The sequence below is a fragment of the Dendrobates tinctorius genome, unplaced genomic scaffold (genome assembly GCF_039654945.1).
Source record: "Dendrobates tinctorius isolate UK_male_01 unplaced genomic scaffold, ASM3965494v1 ptg000011l, whole genome shotgun sequence".
Taxonomy (NCBI): Eukaryota; Metazoa; Chordata; class Amphibia; order Anura; family Dendrobatidae; genus Dendrobates; species Dendrobates tinctorius.
This window is the reverse complement of record NW_027361679.1, coordinates 128,626,126-128,652,325: the sequence shown is the minus strand read 5'-3', so window position 1 is coordinate 128,652,325 and position 26,200 is coordinate 128,626,126. Positions and strand designations below refer to the sequence as shown.

The 26,200-nt window shown below is 42.6% G+C and overlaps 1 protein-coding gene across 6 annotated transcripts in view; it reads right to left on the bottom strand.

The window, feature by feature from the left end:
• Positions 1 to 9,856: 9,856 nt before the first annotated feature.
• The window catches only part of LOC141050919 (survival motor neuron protein 1-like), a 98,141-nt gene continuing 81,797 nt past the window's right edge, over positions 9,857 to 26,200 (bottom strand). For all 6 annotated transcript variants that reach the window (XM_073547653.1, XM_073547662.1, XM_073547623.1 and 3 more), the window contains 2 exons: positions 14,180 to 14,254; positions 9,857 to 10,037 (listed from right to left, as the gene is read on the bottom strand). In XM_073547653.1, the coding sequence (XP_073403754.1) occupies positions 14,189 to 14,254 (66 nt within the window). In that variant the 3' untranslated portion in view covers positions 9,857 to 10,037; positions 14,180 to 14,188. The remainder of the gene's footprint in view (positions 10,038 to 14,179; positions 14,255 to 26,200) is intronic.

Genomic DNA, 26,200 nt, shown 5'->3' with positions numbered 1-26,200 from the left:
TTTAATAAGTGGGATTTCTTGCCTTATAAATGGGGTTGGGACCATCAGTTGTGTTGTGCAGAAGTCTGGTGGATACACAGCTGATAGTCCTACTGAATAGACTGTTAGAATTTGTATTATGGCAAGAAAAAAGCAGCTGAGTAAAGAAAAACAAATGGCCATCATTACTTTAAGAAATGAAGGTCAGTCAGTCCGAAAAATTGGGAAAACTTTGAAAGTGTCCCCAAGTGCAGTGGCAAAAACCATCAAGCGCTACAAAGAAACTGGCTCACATGAGGACCGCTCCAGGAAAGGAAGACCAAGAGTCACCTCTGCTGCGGAGGATAAGTTCATCCGAGTCACCAGCCTCAGAAATCGCAGGTTAACAGCAGCTCAGATTAGAGACCAGGTCAATGCCACACAGAGTTCTAGCAGCAGACACATCTCTACAACAACTGTTAAGAGGTGACTTTGTGCAGCAGGCCTTCATGGTAAAATAGCTGCTAGGAAACCACTGCTAAGGACAGGCAACAAGCAGAAGAGACTTGTTTGGGCTAAAGAACACAAGGAATGGACATTAGACCAGTGGAAATCTGTGCTTTGGTCTGATGAGTCCAAATTTGAGATCTTTGGTTCCAACCACTGTGTCTTTGTGCGACGCAGAAAAGGTGAACAGATGGACTCTACATGCCTGGTTCCCACCGTGAAGCATGGAGGAAGAGGTGTGATGGTGTGGGGGTGCTTTGCTGGTGACACTGTTGGGGATTTATTCAAAATTGAAGGCACACTGAACCAGCATGGCTACCACAGCATCTTGCAGCGGCATGCTATTCCATCCGGTTTGCGTTTAGTTGGGCCATCATTTATTTTTCAACAGGACAATGACCCCAAACACACCTCCAGGCTGTGTAAGGGCTATTTGACCAAGAAGGGGAGTGATGGGGTGCTACGCCAGATGGCCTGGCCACACAGTCACCAGACCTGAACCCAATTGAGATGGTTTGGGGTGAGCTGAACCGCAGAGTGAAGGCAAAAGGGCCAACAAGTGCTAAGCATCTCTGGGAACTCCAAGACTGTTGGAAGACCATTTCCGGTGACTACCTCTTGAAGCTCATCAAGAGAATGCCAAGAGTGTGCAAAGCAGTAATCAAAGCAAAAGGTGGCTACTTTGAAGAACCTAGAATAAGACATACTTTCAGTTGTTTCACACTTTTTTGTTAATTGTATAATTCCACATGTGTTAATTCATAGTTTTGATGCCTTCAGAGTGAAACTACAATTTTCATAGTCATGAAAATAAAGAAAACTCTTTGAATGAGAAGGTGTGTCCAAACTTTTGGTCTGTACTGTAAGTACAAATATAAATGTTGGTAATGTGGCTGATGTGATTTATAGGGACTTTGTAAAGGCATTTGATACTGTACCACATAACATCCTTATACTGAAGCTACAGAAGTAGGTACTAGGAGAAACTATATGCAGATGGGTAAGGAATCGGTTAAAAGACAAGAAGCAAAGATTAATCGAAACTGGTACATTCCTTAAATGGGATATAGTGAGCAGTCGGGTAACGCAAGGGTCCCTGCTAGGACCGATTCTTATTTATTTCTTTATTAAAAGGAACCTATCAGGTCCCCTGTCCTCCCAGGACCACCAGTTGTTGCGCCTGGATATGTAACCACCCTGACTATATTACATTACACACATGAACAGATCTTTAGAAAAAGTATTTCAAAAGTCCGTTTATGATATGTAAATGCAGCCTTTGACTAGTCAATGGTGCGTTAGTGTCGCCAGACTAGTTGTCCCTCTTAGATGTTATCACGCCCTTGTGGGCATGACAACATAACGTACAAGCGCCGGAGTCATCTCAAACGCTATACTTACCTCGTACATGTGCTCAGCTTCTTCCCCTCACATCATTGATCATCTGAAGCCAAGTATACGTGCCCAGACTTCTGAGAAGCGCAGTGTGCATGATTGGAAGTGCAGAAGACATGTTTGATCAATACAAAGGATTGGCACATGACCTATTCCTTCCAAACACCATACTAAGGACCAGGTATCACTGATTACGGGTGGAAGAAAGGCGATTCCGGCTGCTAAATAGGAAAGGGTTCTTTACCGTTAAGGGCCCGTAACACATAGCGATATCGCTAGCAATATCGCTGTAACGTCACTGATTTTGTGATGCAGCAGCGATATTGTTAGAGATATCGCTATGTCTGATACTTACCTCCGACAGGCTCCCCCGCTGGTTATCGCTGATCGCGCGAGAACGTCCTGGACCATTTCTCCTCGAGCGCTTCCTGCTGGGCTTCCTGTGGCACCGACGAGCGACGCGTGGACGCGGGCGGGAGGACGTCAGGATCGCCGCGTCTGACAGGCAAGTAGCGACCCCTGACCGCTGCTATGTCGTTGGTGAGATCTGCCTGTGTGGCAGCTCACTAGCGGCCACTTAGCGATGCACCAGCGATCCATATAGTTGTCGGGATCGCTGGTGCATCGCTAAGTGTAACGGTACCCTTAGAGCAGTCAGACTGTGGCATGCCTTACCATAAGAGATAGTAATGGCAAACACTATAACAGCTTTTCAAAAAGGACTGAGTGATTTTCTCAATACACAACATTGTGGGTTATAAATAATATGACGTATCCATATGTCCAAGATCGGTAAGTACCAGCCGACCATCACGTTTGGATACATCCAATGTCTGGAAGGGGTTAAATTTTAAAGAGGCATGGATACAAAGACATAGAACAGGAATATTTTTTTTTAAAAATTCAGTGCTCATTCTGGGCTTGAAAGTTTAATTGAGTAAAATTATAATAAATTTGTCATCACTAATATTTTATCAATACTCTCTACATATGTATTAACATGCTGCAGATGAGATTGCCTGTTTAATGTGTCCCCTTTAATAGCTTTTGTATAACATTTTAATAGAATCATATAAGGTGGTGAATCTTGCTTGATCTAAGTCTAAAGATTTTGGTCTATATTTAGCACATTTATCAGGACTGACGTTTAAATTAGCCAGCCTGAAAAACAAATGATTGTTATTTGTGCCAAATATATTAAAAGGTGCCACCCATTTATTGAATTTGGCTATTCTGAGATTGTCTTCAAATTAGGAAATGAAATCTATGCCTGCTATGAGCAAAAAAACTTACATAAAATTACTAATAAATGTGAGCAAAGTATAGTAGGTGTCCTAAAATTGACACTATGAGGGTATGCTCACACTGGCGTATAAAAAAATCGGTCCCATTCTCATCCAGAAAAGTGGGACGAGTTTATCATATGTCATAGGAGTGTGATTATTTTCTTGGCTCGCATCCATTTGACATGCATATGCAATCCCTATGCAATCCAATTTTCACCATCTTTTCCAAATTTATGAGCCTATTTGTGAATGTCTTTTCTGCAGGTAGCGTAATCACCAACAGCAGAAACAATATCAACTCTTGACTATCTACCTCTCAATGTGTAGTGTTTGGGAAGTGATCCCTTATGGGGATATAGGGGCTGCTAGGGAGAGATGTCAAGCCGCAGGGTAGGGCTGCTGCCCTGCTCTTGTTCCTCCTGGTTTGGCTTCACTGCTGGGCCAGCTGATGTTCCAGGCTCCTCCTCTAGTGTGTCCACCACCCCAGGCTCAAATGGTGTGTCCGGTCCTGTAAGTTGGTATCACTTCTGGAATTTAACATTTGCAGGATAAGTACAAATAATAGACAAAGCACAATTGGAAACAACAGCACAGATGATTGTACTTACGCTCTAAGCTTCATGATGGGCTCAAGAAAATTAACCCATAGATCAATGACCTATGTTTCACTGTCACTAGGCTCCGAGTCCAAGAGACCCTTCAACCACTGTCCGTTGACACGCACCTGGCACAGATGGGGTTTATTAGTTGTAGCGATGGCATCCGCGGTTTAGACGGTCTGGGCATACTGTTATGAATGGGAAACCGAGGAGGAAAAAAAAGACAACAAGCTAAGTCTCATAAAACCAGAGAAGTTGGTAACTATGCAGATTGCAGATCCCTGATCTTAACCGCACAACTAGCAGCAGTCGTGGAGCGTTCCTACGTTGGTCCTAGATGCCTCGTTACAACCGGAGAACTACAAAGGAAAGACACTGTCTGCAATCTGCCAAAAAACCTACAAAAATATTGTCCAACACTTCTGATAGCAAAATTAACCCTGAAGTCACTAGACTTCTAAACCTATATCAGCACTCTGAAATATTCTGAGACAGAGCAAAAAAGAGGCCAATCTAATAAGGGACAAAAAGCAAATTGGCAAATACTGATTAATAGGAGTGGAATTTCAGCATAGCCCCAGCAGGGGCAGGCTGATTACACAAAAAACTGAATTGACCAACAAGCGCAAGTGTCAACATTAGCAAAAAACAAACTTAACTTGAGAAGACTGGAAGAGAGCTGAAGTCCAGGACCTGAGAAGCAGACTGAATCACCAGCACCCAGATAGGGCGTCAGCTGTCTTATATCCAGTCTGATACTCCAGAGATCCACTCGTTATCTTCCTCATCAGGTGGCAGATCACTACCACTTAAACCAACCGCACTACCTCCTGTCACCACCAGAGGGAGAACGGAAGGGGAACTCTCAACTGGTGGAGCAGAAAATGAGTTAATGACAGCATACATCAACACCCGCAGTCCATGGGTTCAGCAGTCAGGTGGCTGTTGGGAGCCACATGTCCTGGCTATTGGCACCGCCAGCACCAGATAGCGGTGGCACCGCTAGTCCACAAGACCGGTTTAGGTGAAACTGGTCTCCTGCCACCCTCATTCCAGGGAACCTCCAGATTATGGGCTTGATTCTGACTGCCCCCGCAGAGGGTTGTGTCCCTTTTTTAGGCTCCTGGGGCTGAAGCAGTGGGAATGATACCTGCAGTGGGGCAGAGTCCCGTAACAGTTAGAGGGTGGCCATATAAAGTTCTATCAGGCTAACTACTGGACCAAGATTACACGAGTCCCCTTGCCCCAACCAGTACTGTATGGCTACTGTCAGAGTTCGCATTATCCGGTTGACTGCTACCCTCTCAACCATCTGGGCTACGCTCATGGCCTGACTGGAGCCACTTTTTTACTAGATTCAACAAGTTATATGATTGATACCATCGGGTCAGGCTTCCACAAATGACCACTGGTATACTCTCTGTGCCCATACATAGTATTACCCCCATCCAGGCAAGGAACTCACCTTTGAGCTTCCCATAGCCCTGGGCATCCTCCCAGATGAGGTCAAAATAAGTTTCTGGGCATCTCCCATCAGGAATGGGGCCTCCACTTCAGCCCAATGGGAGATTGGCAAACTCTCCTACTTCGCTATTCTTTCAGTCACTGTGAGAAAGGCTTCCATGTCATCTTCCGGACTCATCTTCCTCAGCGCCAACCTGACTTTGTCACTGGTCAGACCGGGGTCGCTGATCTCTTGTAGAGCCGCAATCTGCTGAGCTAACAGGTGGTTAGTCTGCTCCTGTTGCGCCATGGAATTGACCATCTGCTGTAGGAGTTCCTCCATCTTGTCCATGGGCCAGAGTTGTAATGTTTTCTTTGGAGGTATGCCTCAGTTCACACTGCCAATGGCTTTGCTGTAGTCTCTGGCTTTGGTCAGTGTTCAGTCTCACATAGATAGGCATACATGGAGCTTCCTACTCTGCTGCTTGCAAGCCAACACTGACACACCCAATCCTTACCTGAAAGTCTAAATGGGAATCGTGGTCATGGGCCACTTTCAAGACCAGGACTGAGAGGGAGAGATCGGTCCCAGTACCTTCCTACAGACCTCTTCACAAAGAAAAGCCCATGTCTGGTTTTCCTAAATCTGACTTGGTCAAATAGTTGGATCAAGTTCACACTCACTTCTATTTTTGTTTTATTATGTTTTCATAGACATCATGGGGGACATGTAATGACCCTCGTATATAATTTGCCTCACTGCTTTACAGTGTTCTTTTTTGGCACTTATTTATGGGTTGAAGACACATTGCCTGTTCATGCATATCTCCAATTTCAAAATCTAGTATGTCAGTGTTGAGCAAATGTGATTAAGAAGAGAACAACAAGCATTTGGTCATTTAGGAACAAGCAACATTACATAGAGAAAATATATAAGAAAGCATATGTCAGAGTGCATGCGGTTTGTTACACATGTTGAATGTTGCATTAGGTATGGTAGCCAAAATCAATGTCTAAATGAACTGGAGGTACATATGCTGGCAATCTAACATATGTGGGACAAATATGAGTGAGGGATACATAGTAACATAGTTATTAAGATTGAAGGAAGACTTTAAGTCCATCTAGTTCAACCCATATCCTATCCTAACTTGCCCTAACATGTTGATCGAGAGGAAGGCAAAAAAAACCCATGTGGCAAACAGTAAGCTTCACATTGGGGAAAAAAATTCCTTCCCGACTCCACATACGGCAATCAGACTAGCTCCATGGATCAAGCGCAAGTGTCAACATTAGCAAAAAACAAACTTAACTTGAGAAGACTGGAAGAGAGCTGAAGTCCAGGACCTGAGAAGCAGACTGAATCACCAGCACCCAGATAGGGCGTCAGCTGTCTTATATCCAGTCTGATACTCCAGAGATCCACTCGTTATCTTCCTCATCAGGTGGCAGATCACTACCACTTAAACCAACCGCACTACCTCCTGTCACCACCAGAGGGAGAACGGAAGGGGAACTCTCAACTGGTGGAGCAGAAAATGAGTTAATGACAGCATACATCAACACCCGCAGTCCATGGGTTCAGCAGTCAGGTGGCTGTTGGGAGCCACATGTCCTGGCTATTGGCACCGCCAGCACCAGATAGCGGTGGCACCGCTAGTCCACAAGACCGGTTTAGGTGAAACTGGTCTCCTGCCACCCTCATTCCAGGGAACCTCCAGATTATGGGCTTGATTCTGACTGCCCCCGCAGAGGGTTGTGTCCCTTTTTTAGGCTCCTGGGGCTGAAGCAGTGGGAATGATACCTGCAGTGGGGCAGAGTCCCGTAACAGTTAGAGGGTGGCCATATAAAGTTCTATCAGGCTAACTACTGGACCAAGATTACCCGAGTCCCCTTGCCCCAACCAGTACTGTATGGCTACTGTCAGAGTTCGCATTATCCGGTTGACTGCTACCCTCTCAACCATCTGGGCTACGCTCATGGCCTGACTGGAGCCACTTTTTTACTAGATTCAACAAGTTATATGATTGATACCATCGGGTCAGGCTTCCACAAATGACCACTGGTATACTCTCTGTGCCCATACATAGTATTACCCCCATCCAGGCAAGGAACTCACCTTTGAGCTTCCCATAGCCCTGGGCATCCTCCCAGATGAGGTCAAAATAAGTTTCTGGGCATCTCCCATCAGGAATGGGGCCTCCACTTCAGCCCAATGGGAGATTGGCAAACTCTCCTACTTCGCTATTCTTTCAGTCACTGTGAGAAAGGCTTCCATGTCATCTTCCGGACTCATCTTCCTCAGCGCCAACCTGACTTTGTCACTGGTCAGACCGGGGTCGCTGATCTCTTGTAGAGCCGCAATCTGCTGAGCTAACAGGTGGTTAGTCTGCTCCTGTTGCGCCATGGAATTGACCATCTGCTGTAGGAGTTCCTCCATCTTGTCCATGGGCCAGAGTTGTAATGTTTTCTTTGGAGGTATGCCTCAGTTCACACTGCCAATGGCTTTGCTGTAGTCTCTGGCTTTGGTCAGTGTTCAGTCTCACATAGATAGGCATACATGGAGCTTCCTACTCTGCTGCTTGCAAGCCAACACTGACACACCCAATCCTTACCTGAAAGTCTAAATGGGAATCGTGGTCATGGGCCACTTTCAAGACCAGGACTGAGAGGGAGAGATCGGTCCCAGTACCTTCCTACAGACCTCTTCACAAAGAAAAGCCCATGTCTGGTTTTCCTAAATCTGACTTGGTCAAATAGTTGGATCAAGTTCACACTCACTTCTATTTTTGTTTTATTATGTTTTCATAGACATCATGGGGGACATGTAATGACCCTCGTATATAATTTGCCTCACTGCTTTACAGTGTTCTTTTTTGGCACTTATTTATGGGTTGAAGACACATTGCCTGTTCATGCATATCTCCAATTTCAAAATCTAGTATGTCAGTGTTGAGCAAATGTGATTAAGAAGAGAACAACAAGCATTTGGTCATTTAGGAACAAGCAACATTACATAGAGAAAATATATAAGAAAGCATATGTCAGAGTGCATGCGGTTTGTTACACATGTTGAATGTTGCATTAGGTATGGTAGCCAAAATCAATGTCTAAATGAACTGGAGGTACATATGCTGGCAATCTAACATATGTGGGACAAATATGAGTGAGGGATACATAGTAACATAGTTATTAAGATTGAAGGAAGACTTTAAGTCCATCTAGTTCAACCCATATCCTATCCTAACTTGCCCTAACATGTTGATCGAGAGGAAGGCAAAAAAAACCCATGTGGCAAACAGTAAGCTTCACATTGGGGAAAAAAATTCCTTCCCGACTCCACATACGGCAATCAGACTAGCTCCATGGATCAACGCAATATTAGGAAACTAGTGTATATACCCTGTAATATTATACTTTTCAAGAAAGGCATCCAGTCCCTTCTTAAATTTTAGTAGGGAGTCACTCATTACAACATCATATGGCAGAGAGTTCCATAGTCTCACTGCTCTTACAGTAAAGAAACCGCGTCTGTGAGTATGCTTAAACCTTCTTTCCTCCAGATGTAGAGGATGCCCCCTTGTCCCCGTCACAGGTCTAAGATCATTAGAAAACAAACAATACCTTTATATATATATAAAAAAAAAAACTTACTTATTCCAATGTGGACATCCCGTGGGCTGGTGTCATACTGCGGGTACATTTGACGGCATATATATAGGTCCTTGATTCAGTCCGCTTCTACTTGTCGGCATCACTCGAGTCCCTAATTTCCCATTGGCCAGAACGCTCCTCTATAAGGACTAGGAGCATCTCAAAATTGATTGTCCTTGACATATTATTTTATGCTGTTCTCTGTAGAAGCGTGTATGTTCTGCTTTGAAAAAAACTACTTTGGGTAGGGTACCAACACATCATGGAGTGGCTACTTCGTGTCATGGGATGATGTGTCATTTTTATTTGCGATGCATAAAAATTGGATGCCATACGGATAGCCCGTGTGTAGTTCGATTTTTTTTTTTTTACCACTCAGACTTGCATTGGTGAGTCTCATCCGATATATATGCGGCCATACACAGCATGTGCTCTGACTCCAATTTTGGGTAGTTATAGTAGAGATAAATGACAATTTTCATTTTAAACTCTCTTTACAATCTTTTATAGCTAAATAAAATGGTTGGGGACAAACAATCACCTCACATACTGAACATGTCAAACCTGTGTACATAGGGAACAGTGCTCACTGAGAAAGCGTGATGAGAAAGATGACTTCCGTATGGCCATAACTATCAACCTAATCCCTCAGTAAGAAGACGCACGTGCCTTTTCTGATTTACCATCTATGTTGTTTGTTTATGTAGAAGATACGAAATTGAAAATGGAAAGGATTCATGTTTACATAATGTGGTTGTGTCTAAGAGGAAAGGCGCAAGGTCACCGATGATGTGCAAGTACGAGTCCTACCTCTTTACATTGATCATTTCCGATTTTTGCCTGGCTCTTAATGTCAAATCTTACATTTTGCATTAATTCACGCTGTGAATGACACAGTCATATTCATCCTTTAGGTTTTTGAATATTGAAACTTGGGTATTAGATTTGTAGCTATCCATAAATAAGATTTATGTATACAGGATAGAATATACACCATAAAAAATAAGCAAGGAATTGGAAATAACTTTTATTTTTATATAGCACTTCAGATTTTTTTTTTAATATGGGTTTCTCAACATCTGTGAGCATTTATAGGGCGCAGGAAAAAAGGGAATTGGAGGAGGCTTTCCATTGGGACGTAGGGGTACCTAGTAGAGTATCCTGCCTTCTCCATGGGAGAGATAATCCTTTTGTTCTGAAAGCAAAAAGAAAAATATCAGGAGTAAAAGGGATTACACATATTAAAACAGACTATCTATATCAACACTGATTATCAAATTCAGATTCTCAAGTGAACTAATACCGTTTCTAAAGGATAATAATAAGAGCACCGAATCAATGCTGTCCATTCACTTTGGTCAAGCCATGTGCCGATAAAAACACTGCCCTCATAGCTGGTTCAGAGCAAAATGTGGTGAAAGATCAACAATGACATACCATTAAAAATTTCCATTTGAAATGAAAAAACTGGGCAACAAACTAACTTGAATAATTTTAGACCTTTTTCATTTTAATGTGACTCATGATCTATACAATTTGATTGAAAAATAAACTGAAACCGTTTTGGGATGAAGAAATAAAATAAAGAGCTAAAATAATGTGGTTGCATAAATATGCACACTCTTAGGGTTCACGCACACTGGCGTATAACACAGCCAAGAGCTCTTGGATTTGTTTTATCTGATAGCACTTGGCACAGTGTTATTCTATGGGGCAGTGCAGCGATTCGGCATGAGAAAAATCGCAGAACACTGCAAGTGACTCCAATATTTGGGTCACACACACCCATGCAAGTCTATGGGTGCGCGTGAAACATTGGACTACACTCGGATATCATTTGAGTGCAGTGTGATGTACGCTCACAGAGACAATGGAGGAGATGGAGAAATTATGTTCTCCATACTCCCTGCACCAGTGCTGCGATTCTCTCATGCGAGATGACGGATCACACTCGGATGACACAAGGATAAAATGATTTGAGCCGAGTGCCATTAGCATAATTGACCTGATTCTCTCGCATTAGAGAATGTACTCAAGTGTGAGCGAGCTGTTAAACTAACACTTTGTTTAAGTACCCTTTAAATTTATAATTTTCAGTATTTTTGGGTAGGAGTTTATCAGAATGGCACATGTAGAATTGGCGATGTTTGCTCACTCTTCTTTGCACTAGCACAACAAATCTGTCAGATTGCGAGGGCATTTCCTCTGTACAGCAATCTTCAGGTCATCCTCAGTTTTCTCTATTGGATTCAGGTCTGGGTTCTGGCTGGGCCATTCCAAAACTTTGAAGCGTCGAGCTATCTTGGCTACAAACTCTGTCAGTCCACTGTTTACCCGGCTTCCTGATGATCTTGTTTCCTATGGGAGGGGATGTGCATTGAGGCCATGCCTTAGGAACACTTCTAAAAGGGAAGTATATCTTCCTTCCAAAGCCCTTTTTTTGCAATTTACTGTATGCTTTTTATCAAACTATGTGAATTAGTGATGTTTTACCCACTCTGAGTAAATGTGTGCATTGGGTATGTCCATTGTGACCGGTTGAATCACTAATTATACATATATACACATATGAACATTAATTTGTTTGCTGTGAGTAGGGCTCTTCCTGCTTTATCACCACTGAGTTTGGTTATGCGAGCCATTTTTTTGTGTCACCTCCTCATTCTTTATGCTACAGTACATTGGCTGTTGATGGATGAATTTTGTGTAGGGTTTTAGGGACAGAGAGGAAAAGTCTACGCTGACCAGGGGCGCCACAACTTGGGTTGCTTCTAGGGTGCCAATTTCCGTGGCAAGGTAATACCAGATAATAGGGCTGCTTAGTGACAAATTATTTTCCTCCCATCAAACCTGTCACAATTTTACCAAGAGAGGGGCCAGAAGACCACAGTGTCTGATTTTACGCACTCCTGCACTGTGATTAGAAGCTCTTCATCATATTAAACAGTGCAGGTTCCTGCTAGCAATGCACAGGGATTAATCTGTTCAGTTGAGAGCTCCTGAAGCTTTCCTGCTTTGCTGATCTCAGCTGTTCAGTGTTGGCCACTCCCCTCTGCTATATATACTCGCCTGTGACAATCAGGAATTGCCAGTGTTAGCTTCGTACTGCCTAGTTCTGGAGTTGGAGGTGTTGGATGTTTGAGGAGGCATTTGGAGTGTTGTTCAGAAGACTGTTGCTTGATTTGTCTGTGTGCATATCCTCATCCTCTCCTATTTGGTTTTCATTCCTTTACTTCCCAGTGTTCCACTCAGCTGTTTTGAGTGCATATTAGTATGACTGGTATTGGTATGTCTTCCCTTGTTAGTCTGGTTTGTTTATTCTTACAACCTACAACTCTCCACTTTCCTGGGTGGGGGAGGAGACAGATAAGGGCTGATTTAGGAGCTCATCAAGGCACGTGGTCCTGGTGTCTTCACCATCAGAAGTAATCTGAGGAGCAATGATAGCTAAGATATCCTGCAACAGTGTTGTGACAAAACCAATATCCCTCAATAGGATGTTTATATTTAAGTGTATATCGCATTTTTTTAATACACCTTGGTCTTGTGTGTATATGTTGTGTGTTTTAATTTTTAATGCATAGCTATTAAAATTTGTGTTTTATCCTTAATGAAGGGATTTTTATATATATACTAGTGAGCGTCTTTTTCTTCCTTTGCTTGGAGGTATGCTTAGGGTCATTGTCATGATGAAAGTGTAATTCAACTTTTTAGCAAAGGTTTGAAGGCTTTGATGCAAAATTGACTGATATTTGTAACTGTTCATAATTTCCTTCACCTGGACTAAAGCCCCAGTTCCAGCTGCTGAAAAACAGCCACAAAGCATAATACTACCTCCACCATGCTGCACTATGGGTATAGTGTTCTTGTAGTGATGCTCAGTGTTGGCTCTGCGCTAAATATACCTTTTGGAGTTATGGTTACAAGTTAAACCTTGATCTCATCAGACCATAACATGTTTTCTAATATGATTTTGGCAGATGCAGGATTTAGCAAAACATTGCAGGGATTGGATGTTTTTCTTTGTAAAAAAAAATTCCATCTTCCCACCCTACCCCCACAGGGCAGGCATATGAAAAATGAGAGAATGTTGTCACATGCAGTATTTGCCACAAATTCCAGCAGATCCTTTAATATTGATGTAGGCCTCTATGCAGCCTCCTGGACCAATTTTCTTCTTGTCATTTTCATAAATTTCTGAGGGACATCCAGTTCTAGGTAATGTCACTGTTGTGCCAAATTTAAGCTATTTAAGGCCTCTTTATCCACTTAAGAGGTGCCTCTTTTTTTCTACACTTGTTCAAAATCTCTGCACTCATTAAAAAGCAATATCAGCTAGGAAGAATTAATATTTGAGTGTTTTCAACCTCAATAAGGGTTTATTTTAAATAGCGCAGAACTGTAACACAGTGTGAGGCCGGGATCACACAGGCGAGAATCTCGGACGAGTTTCGCATGTTAATACCCGGCACTGCTGCCAGCACTCGGATCGGAGCATGCGGCCACACAGCAATATTTGCAGTCACACGCTTCCCTCCTGAGTGCCGGCGGCAGTGTCGGGTATTACCATACGAGACTCGTCCGAGTTTCTCGCATGTGTGATCCCGGTGGAAAGCTACATATGCATGCGCTATCTCATATCAATGCTTCATTAAAAGCAGCACAGGTCAGGCTTTTCATGTACCATGCCCTAAACACTCTGAAATTATTGTGTGTATGTGTTTGGGTGGTTGACTGCTAGTAATCAAGTAATCAAGTCTCATGGAGTGGAAAGCAGCAATAACACGGAGTTCACTTTAGCCATTAATCAGAGCCTTTAGGGTTCTCAGTATTGTTGGCTGGTGACAAAGTTTATTGATTCTCAATTTGAGAGATCATAGCAGATAGCATTAGCCCCTTCTAGAGCAGAGCTCAGAAAACAGAAAAACAATTACAACTGGAGTGTACAGACAGAAAAAACTGTTGATAAATGCTTCATGTAGATCATATAGTGATTAGGAATACTATTATTACTCCAGTATACACCTGGTGTCTTATTCTATACAATATTGACTTAAAATTGAAATCTCTGCTCTTATATGGCTTTATGTGTGTAACATATTGCCTGTACCGCACTATATTTTTGTATATACCCTTGCACCATGGGGACAGGATGCTCTAGTTCTTAATTTTATTTAAAAACAGAGAATTTCTTATGTACAGCTCTATATGGAGAAAAGAAAAAATGATACAGTACTCTACCTTAGCTAAACCTTTGACTTCTAGTGAATTTATAAAAATCACACATCATTCATCCATTCCAAGATAAAAAGCCTTTATGGAAGCAGAAAACCTTACCTGATCATGCTATTTTCTTCTGGAGCCTTTTTTAAGGTTGGGTCTCAAAGCTTCAGCACGACCCTGTTTTAGACCCTACACAGCAAAGAAATGAGCTTTACTGGAAGCTAATAAAGCTTTGTTTATAGCACGGTTAGGAGGGAAGGAAGTGATACACAGACTGCAGGACCCAAGTTAAATGACTTTTGAAATACAACACATACACAGTTTAAAAGGAACATTACAGTAATGTATTAATACCCATATCTTACCTATAATACCTTATCCTTTGCTGTAAACTTACCTTTTTCAGTACATCTTCAACTGATGAATCTACTCATGATGAAACTCACACAATAATAGGGCTCCTAGCTTGGAATATTTTTCATGCTGCACAGGGGCTCCTTTTTAAGGGTTAAGTGCAAGACCATCAATTTAGGGAAGTCAGGTGGGAAAGGGAGAATATTACTTGGACATCTATACAATGAACGATTCCCAGTGTTGTAAACCAACCTGAAATTTCTGAGATATTATGTAATCTACCTTGCATTTTTATGCAGAATACATCACATCTCTCCTTATTAACCCCTTCACCCCAGACACTGTTTTCACCTTCCTCACCAGGCCAATTTTTACAATTCAGACCACTGTCATTTTATGAGGTTGTAGGGAAGGTGACCTGACGGACAGATTTGTCTGTAGGGAGAGAAGGGATGGTTGGTGCACTGAAGATGGATGCTTGTAATAGTAGAAGGGAAACAGCTGGGGAAAATGGAATAGGAGTGCAGTACCTAAGTTTGACCACAAGATGGCAGGGTGGAGCGTGAGAACAGGACTTTACAGCAGCTTAGGGCTAAGAAAACGCTTAGTCATGGGGGGCGGGGAGATAGCAACCCAGGAGGGAAATTCCCGAGGAGAGAGATAAATAGGACAGGAGAGGGTTCCAGAGGGTTCCAGTCCCGGGAGGAGCTCAGGAGGAGAAGAGACAGTGAAGGAGAACGAACAGCAGTGGGGAGCTCGACCAGGGGACTGAGGAGAGAAGACAGTCAGGGGGTGGCCCCCAACACGAAGAACCGCAGAACAGACGAAGCCCCGGGGGTACCAAATTGACGACGACCTCGGACTGGTTAAGCGCTGGCGGTAGATAGGCCTAGGGCAGCCCCAGTGAAAGAGCCGCGAGGACCGTCACTACGCAGAAGGAAGGTGCAAGTACCCGGGCCTGATTACGGAGAGCTGTAAAGGTGCTGTGGTGTATGGCTATGGTCGTCAGGAGGACGGCCAATAAACTCGGACCTGTTGTACCTGAAAATCTGCCTCCGTCTCGTCTGTGTCGTCTGTGCGCGGTAAGCAGTGGACCACCCCCCAATCTGGGCCCCCTACCACAAGGTCATAATTCTGTAACGCTTCAACAGATCCCACTGATTCTGGGAAAGTTTTCCTGTGACATATTTTACTTTATGACAGTGGTAAAATTTCTTTAATATGACTTGCGTTTATTTGTAGAAAAAAAATGGAAATTTGGCAAAAATTTAGAAAATTTCACAATTTTCAAAATTAATTTTTATGCCCTTAAATCAGAGAGTCATGTCGCACAAAATAGTTAATAAATAACATTTCCCACATGTCTACACATCAGTACAATTTTCGAAACATATTTTTATGAGTTAGGAAGTTATAAGGTTTAGAAATTGATCAGCGATTTCTCATTTTTTCAACAAGATTTGCAAAACCATTTTTTTAGGGACCACGTCACATTTGAAGAGACTTAGAGGGGCCTATATGACAGATAATACCCAAAAGTGACAATTCTAAAAACTGCACCCCTCAAGGTACTAAAAACCACATTCAAGAATTATATTAACCCTTCAGGTGGAATGTGGAAGGAAAAAATAAATTTTTTTACTTTCACAAGGGTAACAGAAGAAAATGGACCATACAATTTGTTGCGCGATTTCTCCTGAGTACGCCGATACCCCATATCTTGGGGAATACTACTGTTTGGGCGCACGGCACGGCTTGAAAGGGAAGGAGAGCCGTTTGACTTTTTGAATGCAAAATTTAATTGAATAATTAGCAGACGCCATGTCGCGTTTGGAGAGCCCCTGATGTGCCTAAACAGTGGAAACCCCCCACAAATGACACCATTTTGGAAACTAGACCCCCTTTTGACCTTATTTAGATGTGTATTGAGCACCTTGGACTCACAGGTGCTTCACAGAAGTTTATAACGTTAAGCCGTGAAAATAAAAAAAAAAAAAAAATCACATTTTTCCTACAAAAGTCTTTTTAGCTACAAATTTTGCATTTTCACAAGGTAAAAAGGAGAAAATGGACCCCAAAGTTTGTTGTGCATTTTCTCCTGAGTTCACCGATACATTAAATGCGGTCGCAAACTACTTTTGAGGCACCGTGCAAAGCTCACAAGGGAAGTAGCGCCATATTACAGTGCAGATTTTGCTGCACTTGTTTGAGGGTGCCATATTACATTGGCAAAGCCCCTGAGGTGCCAGAACAGCAACACATGTTGGGCACTTTCACAGCTCCCCCTTGTTTTGATCGATTTCAGGCAGGAACACCCTGCCCATGAATATCTGGCTAAGTATCGCTTAATCTGTGCATTTTTATTTGGGTGAAATTTCCTTTGTCCATGAATCTTTGCTTTGGACATTCATTGCCTGTCTGACCTAAACCTCTTGTACATTTAGGATTGCCTTATTATTTGATTTTGGGTCTCATTGCCTTGGCTCCAACATTTGCATTTTTTGTACTAGATGCCTTGGTTTTAGTTCAATTTCCTTCGGATATTTGATCTGTTATTGCATCATGGTATATTTCACAACCAGATTTGTTACATGATAACATCTTCCATCCACTTGTGGGGTGTTATATGCAAGTCATTATTACTATGTTTCCATATAGTTCATGTCTGCCTTTTCTGGGCAGCTGTGGGCTGCTGTTTTTAGGCTGTGGGGGGCCAAGATCAATGGCCCCTTACCAGCCTGAGAATAGCAGCCCCCAGCTATGAGTTTTGCCAGATTGGTTCACAAACAGAGAGGGACCCCACGTCGGGTTTTCATTCAATCATTCTCGCTGTTGCCGGCAGAGCAGGAGAGAATGACCACTGCGATCAGCACCAGCCGCCGGGGAACAGCGCTTACTGTAGCGCTTCTTCCCTGGCGGCCGTCCGTGTGGTCCTGATGCGGCACACGGTTGCCACACGTGTGCTCCACGGATGTACTACGTATCCACATGGACACAGATAGCTCTGGTGCAATTTTTTTACAGTACCGGAATTATCTGGAAGTGTGAGACTGCCCTCAAGCAGTTCTATTCCTATGAGTTGTCATTTCACAACTTGGTTGCTATGAGGAAAACATCCATATCTGGTCTGAACTACACAGATTTCATACCAGAGGTCCAATTTTTGTAGAGCATCTATAGTACATACCTTTCATTTTTTTGTCACATAACCTTGTTTTTTTGTGCAATGAGTTGTAATTTTAATGTCACCATTACTTTTACCGTGTAATTTATTACAAAATGAGGAAAAAAATATAAGTCTAGTGAAATGGTGAAGAAACACAATTCCACTATTGTTTTTAGGGTTTAATTTTTACAGTAGTCATTGTGCAATAAAAATGCCCTGGCAACATGATTCTTCAGATCACTATATTACAGCAATAGCAAACATATCAATAATCATGGATTTCTAAACCTAATAAAATGCATTAACTAAGACCATTGACATAAGAGCCATCAGAAAGGGGGGGTTGTAATTTCATTTGTTTTAACTCATTCCCTCCGCTGGTTGTAACAGTACATTCTAGAGACAGCGTGAGTGCATGGAGAGAGCTCGGGAGCTGAGCACCCTCCATGCAAGTCAGTTCCTGGCTGACTAATACAGCCACCTGTCACTAGCTATGATCACTGCTGTTAGACCACTTAAGTGTGGTTTAAGTGGTGATCCTGGTGGGGTGGCCGTTCCAGCACCCATCGCAATCACCTACTCACCATGTAATTGGAATCAAATACTCTCTCCCCTAACCAGTCATTCCAGTGAATTGTGGTTGAAGTTGTCTATGTGGACCAAAAAACTAAATGAAAATGAAATAAAAATAGTTTTTAAAAATACATCTAATATATAAAGCTCTCTGCAGCAATCGACACTGTGGATCATCAGCTCCTCCTCACTATGCTCCGTTCCATTGGCCTCAAGGACACTCCTGGTTCTCCTCCTATCTCTCTGACCGCTCCTTTACTGTATCTTTTGCCGGTTCCTCCTCCTCTCACCTTCCCCTTACTGTTGGGGTTCCTCAAGGATCAGTCCTAGGCCCCCTCCTCTTCTCTTTGTACACTGCCCCTATTGGTCAAACAATCAGTAGACTTGGTTTCCAGTACCATCTCTATGCTGATGACACCCAATTATACACTTCCTCTCCTGACATCACGCCTGCCTTTCTAGAAAACACCGGCAATTGTCTAAACGCTGTGTCTAATATCATGTCCTCATTATATCTGAAACTGAACCTGTCAAAGACTGAACTCCTTGTGTTTCCTCCCGCTACTAATGTACCTATATCCGACATTGCCATTTCCGTGTGTGGTTCCACTATTACTCCCCAGCAACATGCCCGCTGTCTTGGGGTCATACTTGACTCCGAGCTTTCCTTTGTCCCCCACATACGGTCACTGGCTCGCTCTTGTCATCTGCACCTCAAAAACATTTCTAGAATTCGACCTTTTCTTACTTTTGACTCCGCAAAAACTCTTCCTGTTTCTCTTATTCATTCTCATCTCGACTACTGTAACCCTCTTCTAATCGGTCTCCCTCTTACCAAACTCTCCCCCCTCCAATCTGTCTTGAATGCTGCTGCCAGGATTATATTCCACACCAATCGTTACACCGATGCCTCTACCTTGTGCCAGTCATTACACTGGCTACCCATCCACTCCAGAATTCAGTATAAACTTATTACCCTAACCCACAAAGATCTTCATGGCTCAGCACCACCCTTGTTTCAGTACACCATCCTACCCGCACCCTCCGTTCTGCCGATGACCTGAGGTTAGCATCCACAATAATCAGAACCTCCCACTCCCGTCTCCAAGACTATACACGTGCTGCGCCAATTCTTTGGAATGCACTTCCCAGGTCAATACGATTAGTCCCCAATCCCCACAATTTTAAGCGTGCCCTGAAAACTCATTTATTCAGACTGGCCTACCGCCTCAACACATTAGCCTAATCTATCCCTGTGTGGCACAGCCAAAAGTTTTTACCATAACCAGGTTCCCCGTACCATGTTCCCACATGCTTTATGCATCCATTAGCCCTCTGTATCTGTACTGTTACACATTAACATTATGGCTGGTCCATACAATAAGGGTAATTGTTACCACCCACCTTTCGTGTCTCCCTTTTTTCCTCATAGATTGTAAGCTTGCGAGCAGGGCCCTTATTCCTCTTGGTATTTGTTAAAATCTATGTGATTATTGTTATGCTGTAATGTCTATTGTCTGTACAAGTCCCCTCTGAAATGTAAAGTGCTGCGGAATATGTCGGCGCTATAGAAATAAAATTTATTATTATTATTATTTTAAAGCTCAATGTGGGTTTGTATGTATGTATGTATGTATGTATGTATGTATGTATGTATGTATGTCCAGGATTGGCATCTGCACCGTCGTAGCTACAGCCACAAAATTTTGCACAGTGACACGTCTGGACCCCGAGAGCGTCACAGGCCATGTTGTGAAGCGAAATTTTAACCCCGCACGTTCCAATTCACCAAACAATTTTACCCCTATCTACATAATGGGGAAAAAGTGTATGTATGTATTGGCATCTGCACCGTCGTAGCTACAGCCACAAAATTTTGCACAGTCACACGTCTGGACCCCGAGAGCATCATAGGCTATGTTGTGAGGTGAAATTTTAACCCCGCGCATTCCAATTCACCAAACAATTTTGCCCCTATCTATATAATGAGGAAAAAGTGAAAAGAAAAGTGTTGGAGACAAATTGACAGCTGCCAGATGTGAACAAGGGGGACTTAAAGAATGAGAGTGATGGCGCCAAAGAGTATATACCGTACAGTTGCTAAGGTGGGGCCCTGACATGAGATACTCACCACACACGGGGATATGAACACACACACAAAATGCACCACACATTACCACGTGCTTCAACACATATACAACTCTCAGCAAACATTTCACCACACATACACCAACCTCGCCACATAAAAGTCGAAACACAAAAGTCGCCACTCAAAACTCGACACGCTGTCCCAGAGCTGTTTAAAAGATGAAAAATGAGCTGTGATTGGTTGCTATCAGCAACAGTTTTCTTTGTAGACAGTTGTGGTAACTGAGGCCTATTATTCTTATCATTTCTATGGTGTTATCGTCCTTCTGCAAAGCTGGAAATAACACAATTTATTACCGTGCCAACACAGACCACCCTCTGACACAGACTGCAGGGGGAGCCCAGTATCATACAGGATAGGATTAGATACACGGCTCAGCAGCCAGTATCACACAGGATGGGATTAGACCCATGGCTCAGCAGTCAGTATCACACAGGATAGGATTAGATACATGGCTCAGCAGTCAGTATCACACAGGATAGGATTAGATACACAGCTCAGCAGTCAGTATCACACAGGATAGGATTAGACACATGGCTCAGCAGGCAGTATCACACAGGATAGGAATAGATACACGGCTCAGCAGACAGTATTACACAGGATAGGATTAGATACGCAGCTCAGCACACAGTATCACACAGAATAGGATTAGATACACGGCTCAGCAGTCAGTATCACACAGGATAGGATTAGATGCACGGTTTTTATGTGCAATACAATCATTATAATTTGTTATAACTAACCACAGTTGGTTACTATGCCCAGGCAACGCTGGGCTCTTCAGCTAGTAAAAAATAAAAATGGATTTGAATCACCTTCCTTTTTCCCATCCAAAAATAAATTTTAAACAATTAAAAAAGCATATTCATTATTTGCAAGACACCATATTATGAAAATAGAAAATTATTTAACAAGGTAAACACTGTAAGCAAAAAAAATAAAAGTTCCAGAATTGTTGTTGTTTTTGGTCACCACACATTTCATAAACCAGTCAAATTGTTGTATGTTGAAAAATAACATTGATAAATAAAGTTGTGAGGAAAAGGTGACACTAACCGATACTTATTTTTTTAAAACCTCTGAATTTTTTAAAGGGAACCTGTCACTACATTTAAGCTCTCTAACATATTAATATGGGTATGCAGTTTATAGACTACTGAAAAGAGTGATACCTGTATGTCTGATCAGATGCTTTGTTGTTGCTGAGAAATCATCTTTTATCACTTTATATAGTGACCTCTTCCAGGGCCCTCTTCGGGGGCGGATGGTACCTGGAAATAACTCTGCCCCCTGTGTGATATGTAATGGTTACCAGTGTGATGTGACATGGTTACCAGTGTTACCAGTGTGCTGTAGTAGAAAATTCACCATACACTCTGTAGTTTTGAAGTGATGCAAGAAATAATGTTTATTACAATTGGTGAGAACAAAAAGTAAAAATTGGTAAAGCACAGGAGAAATTGCTAGAGCGACTATATTCAAGTGACGCTTCGACCTGTCCCAGGTCTTACTCAATACGTCGTTCACATATTCTTAGTTGTGAGAATAGAAATTGGTCTCGGTGGGGTTATCACCCTTGTATTAGTATAATGCAAGGTGAGCTGTATAGTCCTCAAGACCAGAGAGATGTGGCTATATGCTCCAAATTGTATTAGTGGCAGCGCTCTCGCGCCTTGCCTGGCTGCTGCTGGTTTATGGGGTTGATGTCAGCTTTGTAATGTCAGCTGCAGTCAAGCTCATGGGTTAGTAATGGAGAGGCGTCTATCAGATTCCCCATTTGCTAACCCAGTAGGTTAAATAAAAAAAAAACACACACAAAAATTTTATTTGACCCCCCCCCAAGCCTGTTTTCATCTTCATGACCAGGCCAAATTTTACAATTCTGACCAGTGTCAATTTATGTGGTAATAACCCTGGAAAGCTTCAACAGATCCTAGTGATTCTGAGATAGTTTTTAGTGATACATTGTCCTTCATGATAGTGGAAAAATTTGTTCGATATACTGTAACTTGCGTTTATTTGTGAAAAAAAAATCTGAAATTTGATGAAAATTTTACAATTTTCAAACTTTTAATTTTTATGCCCTTAAATCAGAGAGATATGTCACACAAAATAGTTAATAACATTTCCCACATGTCTACTTTACAAAAGAACAATTTTTGAACCAATAGTTTCTTTTGTTAGGAAGATAGAAGGGTTAAAAGTTGACCAGTAGTGATGAACTAACGTCATCAGATAAAGTGTTCTCAGAGCATGCTTGTGTGCTAACCTAGTGTCTTCGACGTGCTTGAAAAATATGTTCGAGTCCCCGCGGCTACACGTCTTGCAGCTGTTAGACAGCCACAACACATACACAAACAGGCACTCCTTGCATGTGTAGCGGCTGTATAACAGGTGCAAGACATGCAGCCGTGTGGACTCGAACATATTTTTTGAGCACGCCGAAGACACTCGGTTAGCACACAAGCATGCTCGGATAACGCCTTATCCGACCAAGCATGTTCACTCATCACTATTGACCATTGATTTCTCATTTTTCCAACAAGATTTACAAAAGCATTTTAGGTGCTCAAAAAAACATTCAGGAAGTTTATTAACTCTTCAGGTACTTCACAGGAATTGAAGCAATGTGCAAGGAAAAACAGCACCGTTTGACTTTTTGAACGCAAAATTGTCTGGAATCTAAAGCATTGGAAGCTCCCCACAAGTGACCTCATTTTGGAAACTAGATCCCTCAAGGAACTTATCTAGATGTGTGATGAGCACCTTGAACCCCCAGGTGGTTAACAGAAAATTATAAATAAAAATGGAAAACTGTGTTTTGTTTTATTTCTAATAAAAGACTTTATACTTGTTGTGCCTTTATTTACCAAACAACTGTAGAATTAGTAACGGAGAGGTGTCTTATAGACACCTCGCCATTACTAAGCCGTGGGCTTTATGTCACCTGACTATACAAAGGTGACATCAACCCCACAAATATGAACCCCACAAGCCACCACTTGGCATCTAATAGATGCGACTTTTCTGGGCAGCTAGAAGCTGATATTTTTAGGCTGGGGGGGGCTATATCAGTGGCCCTTACCAGCCTGAGAAAACCAGCCCCCAGCTGTGAGCTTTAGCAACGTTGGTTGTCAAAAATAGGGGGACTCCACGCCTTTCTTTAAATTATTTAAATAATTAAAAAAAACAGCAATGGGGACTCCTCTATTCTTGCTAACTAGACTTGCTCAAGCTGACAGCAGAGGGTTGCAGCTCCCAGCTGTCAGTTTTTCCTGGCTGGTTATAGAAAATAGAGGGGAACCCATGCCGCACTTTTGCATTTATTTATTTATCTACAGTGCAGGCAGCGGGTGAGGAATACTATCATCAGCCACTCATGCTGTCATGGTTATTAGCGGCAGCAGGCATAGGTTGATGGGAGTAATAGTCCCATCAGCTGCCACCTGCTGTTGCTGTGAGGAATACTATCATCAGCCACTCATGCTGTCACGGTTATTAGCGGCAGCAGGCATAGGTTGATGGGAGTAATAGTCCCATGAGCTGCCGCCTGCTGTTGCTGTTATCAGTTGAATATAACTCATCATTCTCGCCTGCTCGTGCTGATCATCGGTAGAGCAGGGGATATTGATGAGAGCGGTCTTCAGCACCTGGCATCAGGGAACAGCGCTTACTGTAGTGCTTCTTCCCTGGCGTCCTTGTGGTACTAATGCGACACATGGTTGCCACACGTGTACCGCAAGTATTACACACATGGACACTGTCATCTCTGATACCGGTAAAAAACGGCCATGTAAAACCGGCCTAAAACATGCTTTTCTTTTTTTGCAAAAACAAGTTTTTCCATGACCATATTTTGAGAGCTATAATTTTTCCAAATTTCGGCAGACAGAGTCATGAAAGTGCTTGTTTTCTGTGGATTGAGTTGACGTTTTTACTGGTACCATTTTCAGTCACATTTTTTGTCACTTTCTGTTCTGATTTTTGGGAGTCTAGCGTAGTGCCTACTGTGTGTGTTGGGGAACACTCGCTTAACGTAGACAGGCACGGTTTTTCACACAAAACAGTCCATACGGTTTATTTAAACGTCATAAACCACACTGTAAACCATGTTGCACATCACCGGCTTACACATAGTCCATTACTTCATCACGTATGGCTTTACAATGCATTCACTAGTCACGTCTGACTCTCTCCAGTCACCAGGTGATCGCACAGTTCAGTAACTGACCTTTGTCAGTGCACATAGTTCTTTCCCCATACCCGGGGTTACCGCTCAGGAGCTCCTGCTCCACAGGCTGACTCCTCGTGAGTCCAAGGTCCTCAACAGGATGGCATATTTCTCAGGGTAGGGCCGTCCCAGGCTCTGCACACACGTGGCCTGTCCGGGTGGTATTCAGGAAGTGTCCGTCCAACACGCAGGCCACCAGGTCCAAGGTCTCACCGTGTGCTCTTCAGGAAGTTCATCCCCACCCGGGACCTTCCAACACAGACCTTCCAGGACCTAGCACTCTGAACCATTCAGGTTCATACACTCTGCCCATGCGACCAGACCTCATTCACATTATATATTGTAACCATTCCCATGGATGGGCGGTGCACGTGTGGTTAGTCAATTCCCGCCCAGCTCTCTGACTAACCCTATAAGCCCCGCTTATAAGTAATACACAACAAACACTTGTGGAACTATAAGTCCCAGCATAACCATATCATTTTGGGCATACAGTGCAGAGGGCCTCTGCGACACACACCGGCCATTTACAATAATGCCAGTCCCTAATTCACCATCATAATTATGCCTCCAAGAGCATCCTGAAGTGCATACACAGTGCCCCCTAGCTGTAACGGGGGTCACTGAGTCACAGGAGGCAGAATGAACAAAAGCCAATAATTTGGGAATTGTTTTTTTGTTTGATTTTTATGCCTTGATAAAACAGCTTTATTGTCACACAATAAAAACTATTTTACAGAAAAAAAAATAATATTTTTGCATCGCTTTATTCTAGGACCTATAACTTTTTTTATTTTTTCATTGATGGAGCTGTATGATGCTTATTTTTTGTGGGACAAGACGACATTTTTAGCGTTACAATATTTATTTACATTTGTCTTTTTGAGAGCATTTTATTACACTTTTTTTTCGGTGTTATGATGATAAAGCATTGATTTTTGCCTCGCTTTTTTATGGTCTTCACTGAAGGGGTTAACTAGTAGGATAGTTTTAAAGGATGGGTCGTTCCAGATGTAGCGATTTCAAATACGTGTACTTTTTTTTTCCATAAAAATACTTACGGTATTTATGGGTACAAGATATTTTTATTTTATATTATTATTAGTTTGTGAATTTGTTTAACTTTTTTACTTAATCTCAATATGGAACTTTCGCTTTCATCGCAGTTATATAGCATTAACATTGCATACTTTATAACTGTCAGTGCTGCACTGACTCAAGTTAGTTAGATCATGCACTGTGCATGATCTAACAGCCTTGTTAGACCTGATGACCCAGATATTGTCATGACGACATCGGCTCACCATGGCAACAATCGGCCCCTCGCGATGATGTCGCGGGGACACTGAATGGAGGGAAGAGGTGGCCCCATCCCTCTTCCTGCCTTCTAAATGCTCAGATCAATACTGATCATAGCCTTTAAGGAGTTAGGCTGGGGTCACCTTGCGTTGAATACGGATGAGTGCTATGCGATAAACCATCACATAGCACTCGGGCCACTGTTAATGTATGGGGCAGCTCCCATCACCCATTTTTTTTTCCGCCCGTATTCTACATGTAGAGAAATCGCAGCATGCTGCGATTGGCATCGAGACTCGGCCAAGTCTCGGCTCACTCGCACTTACATATGTAAGTCTATGGGTGCGAGTGACACAGCACACA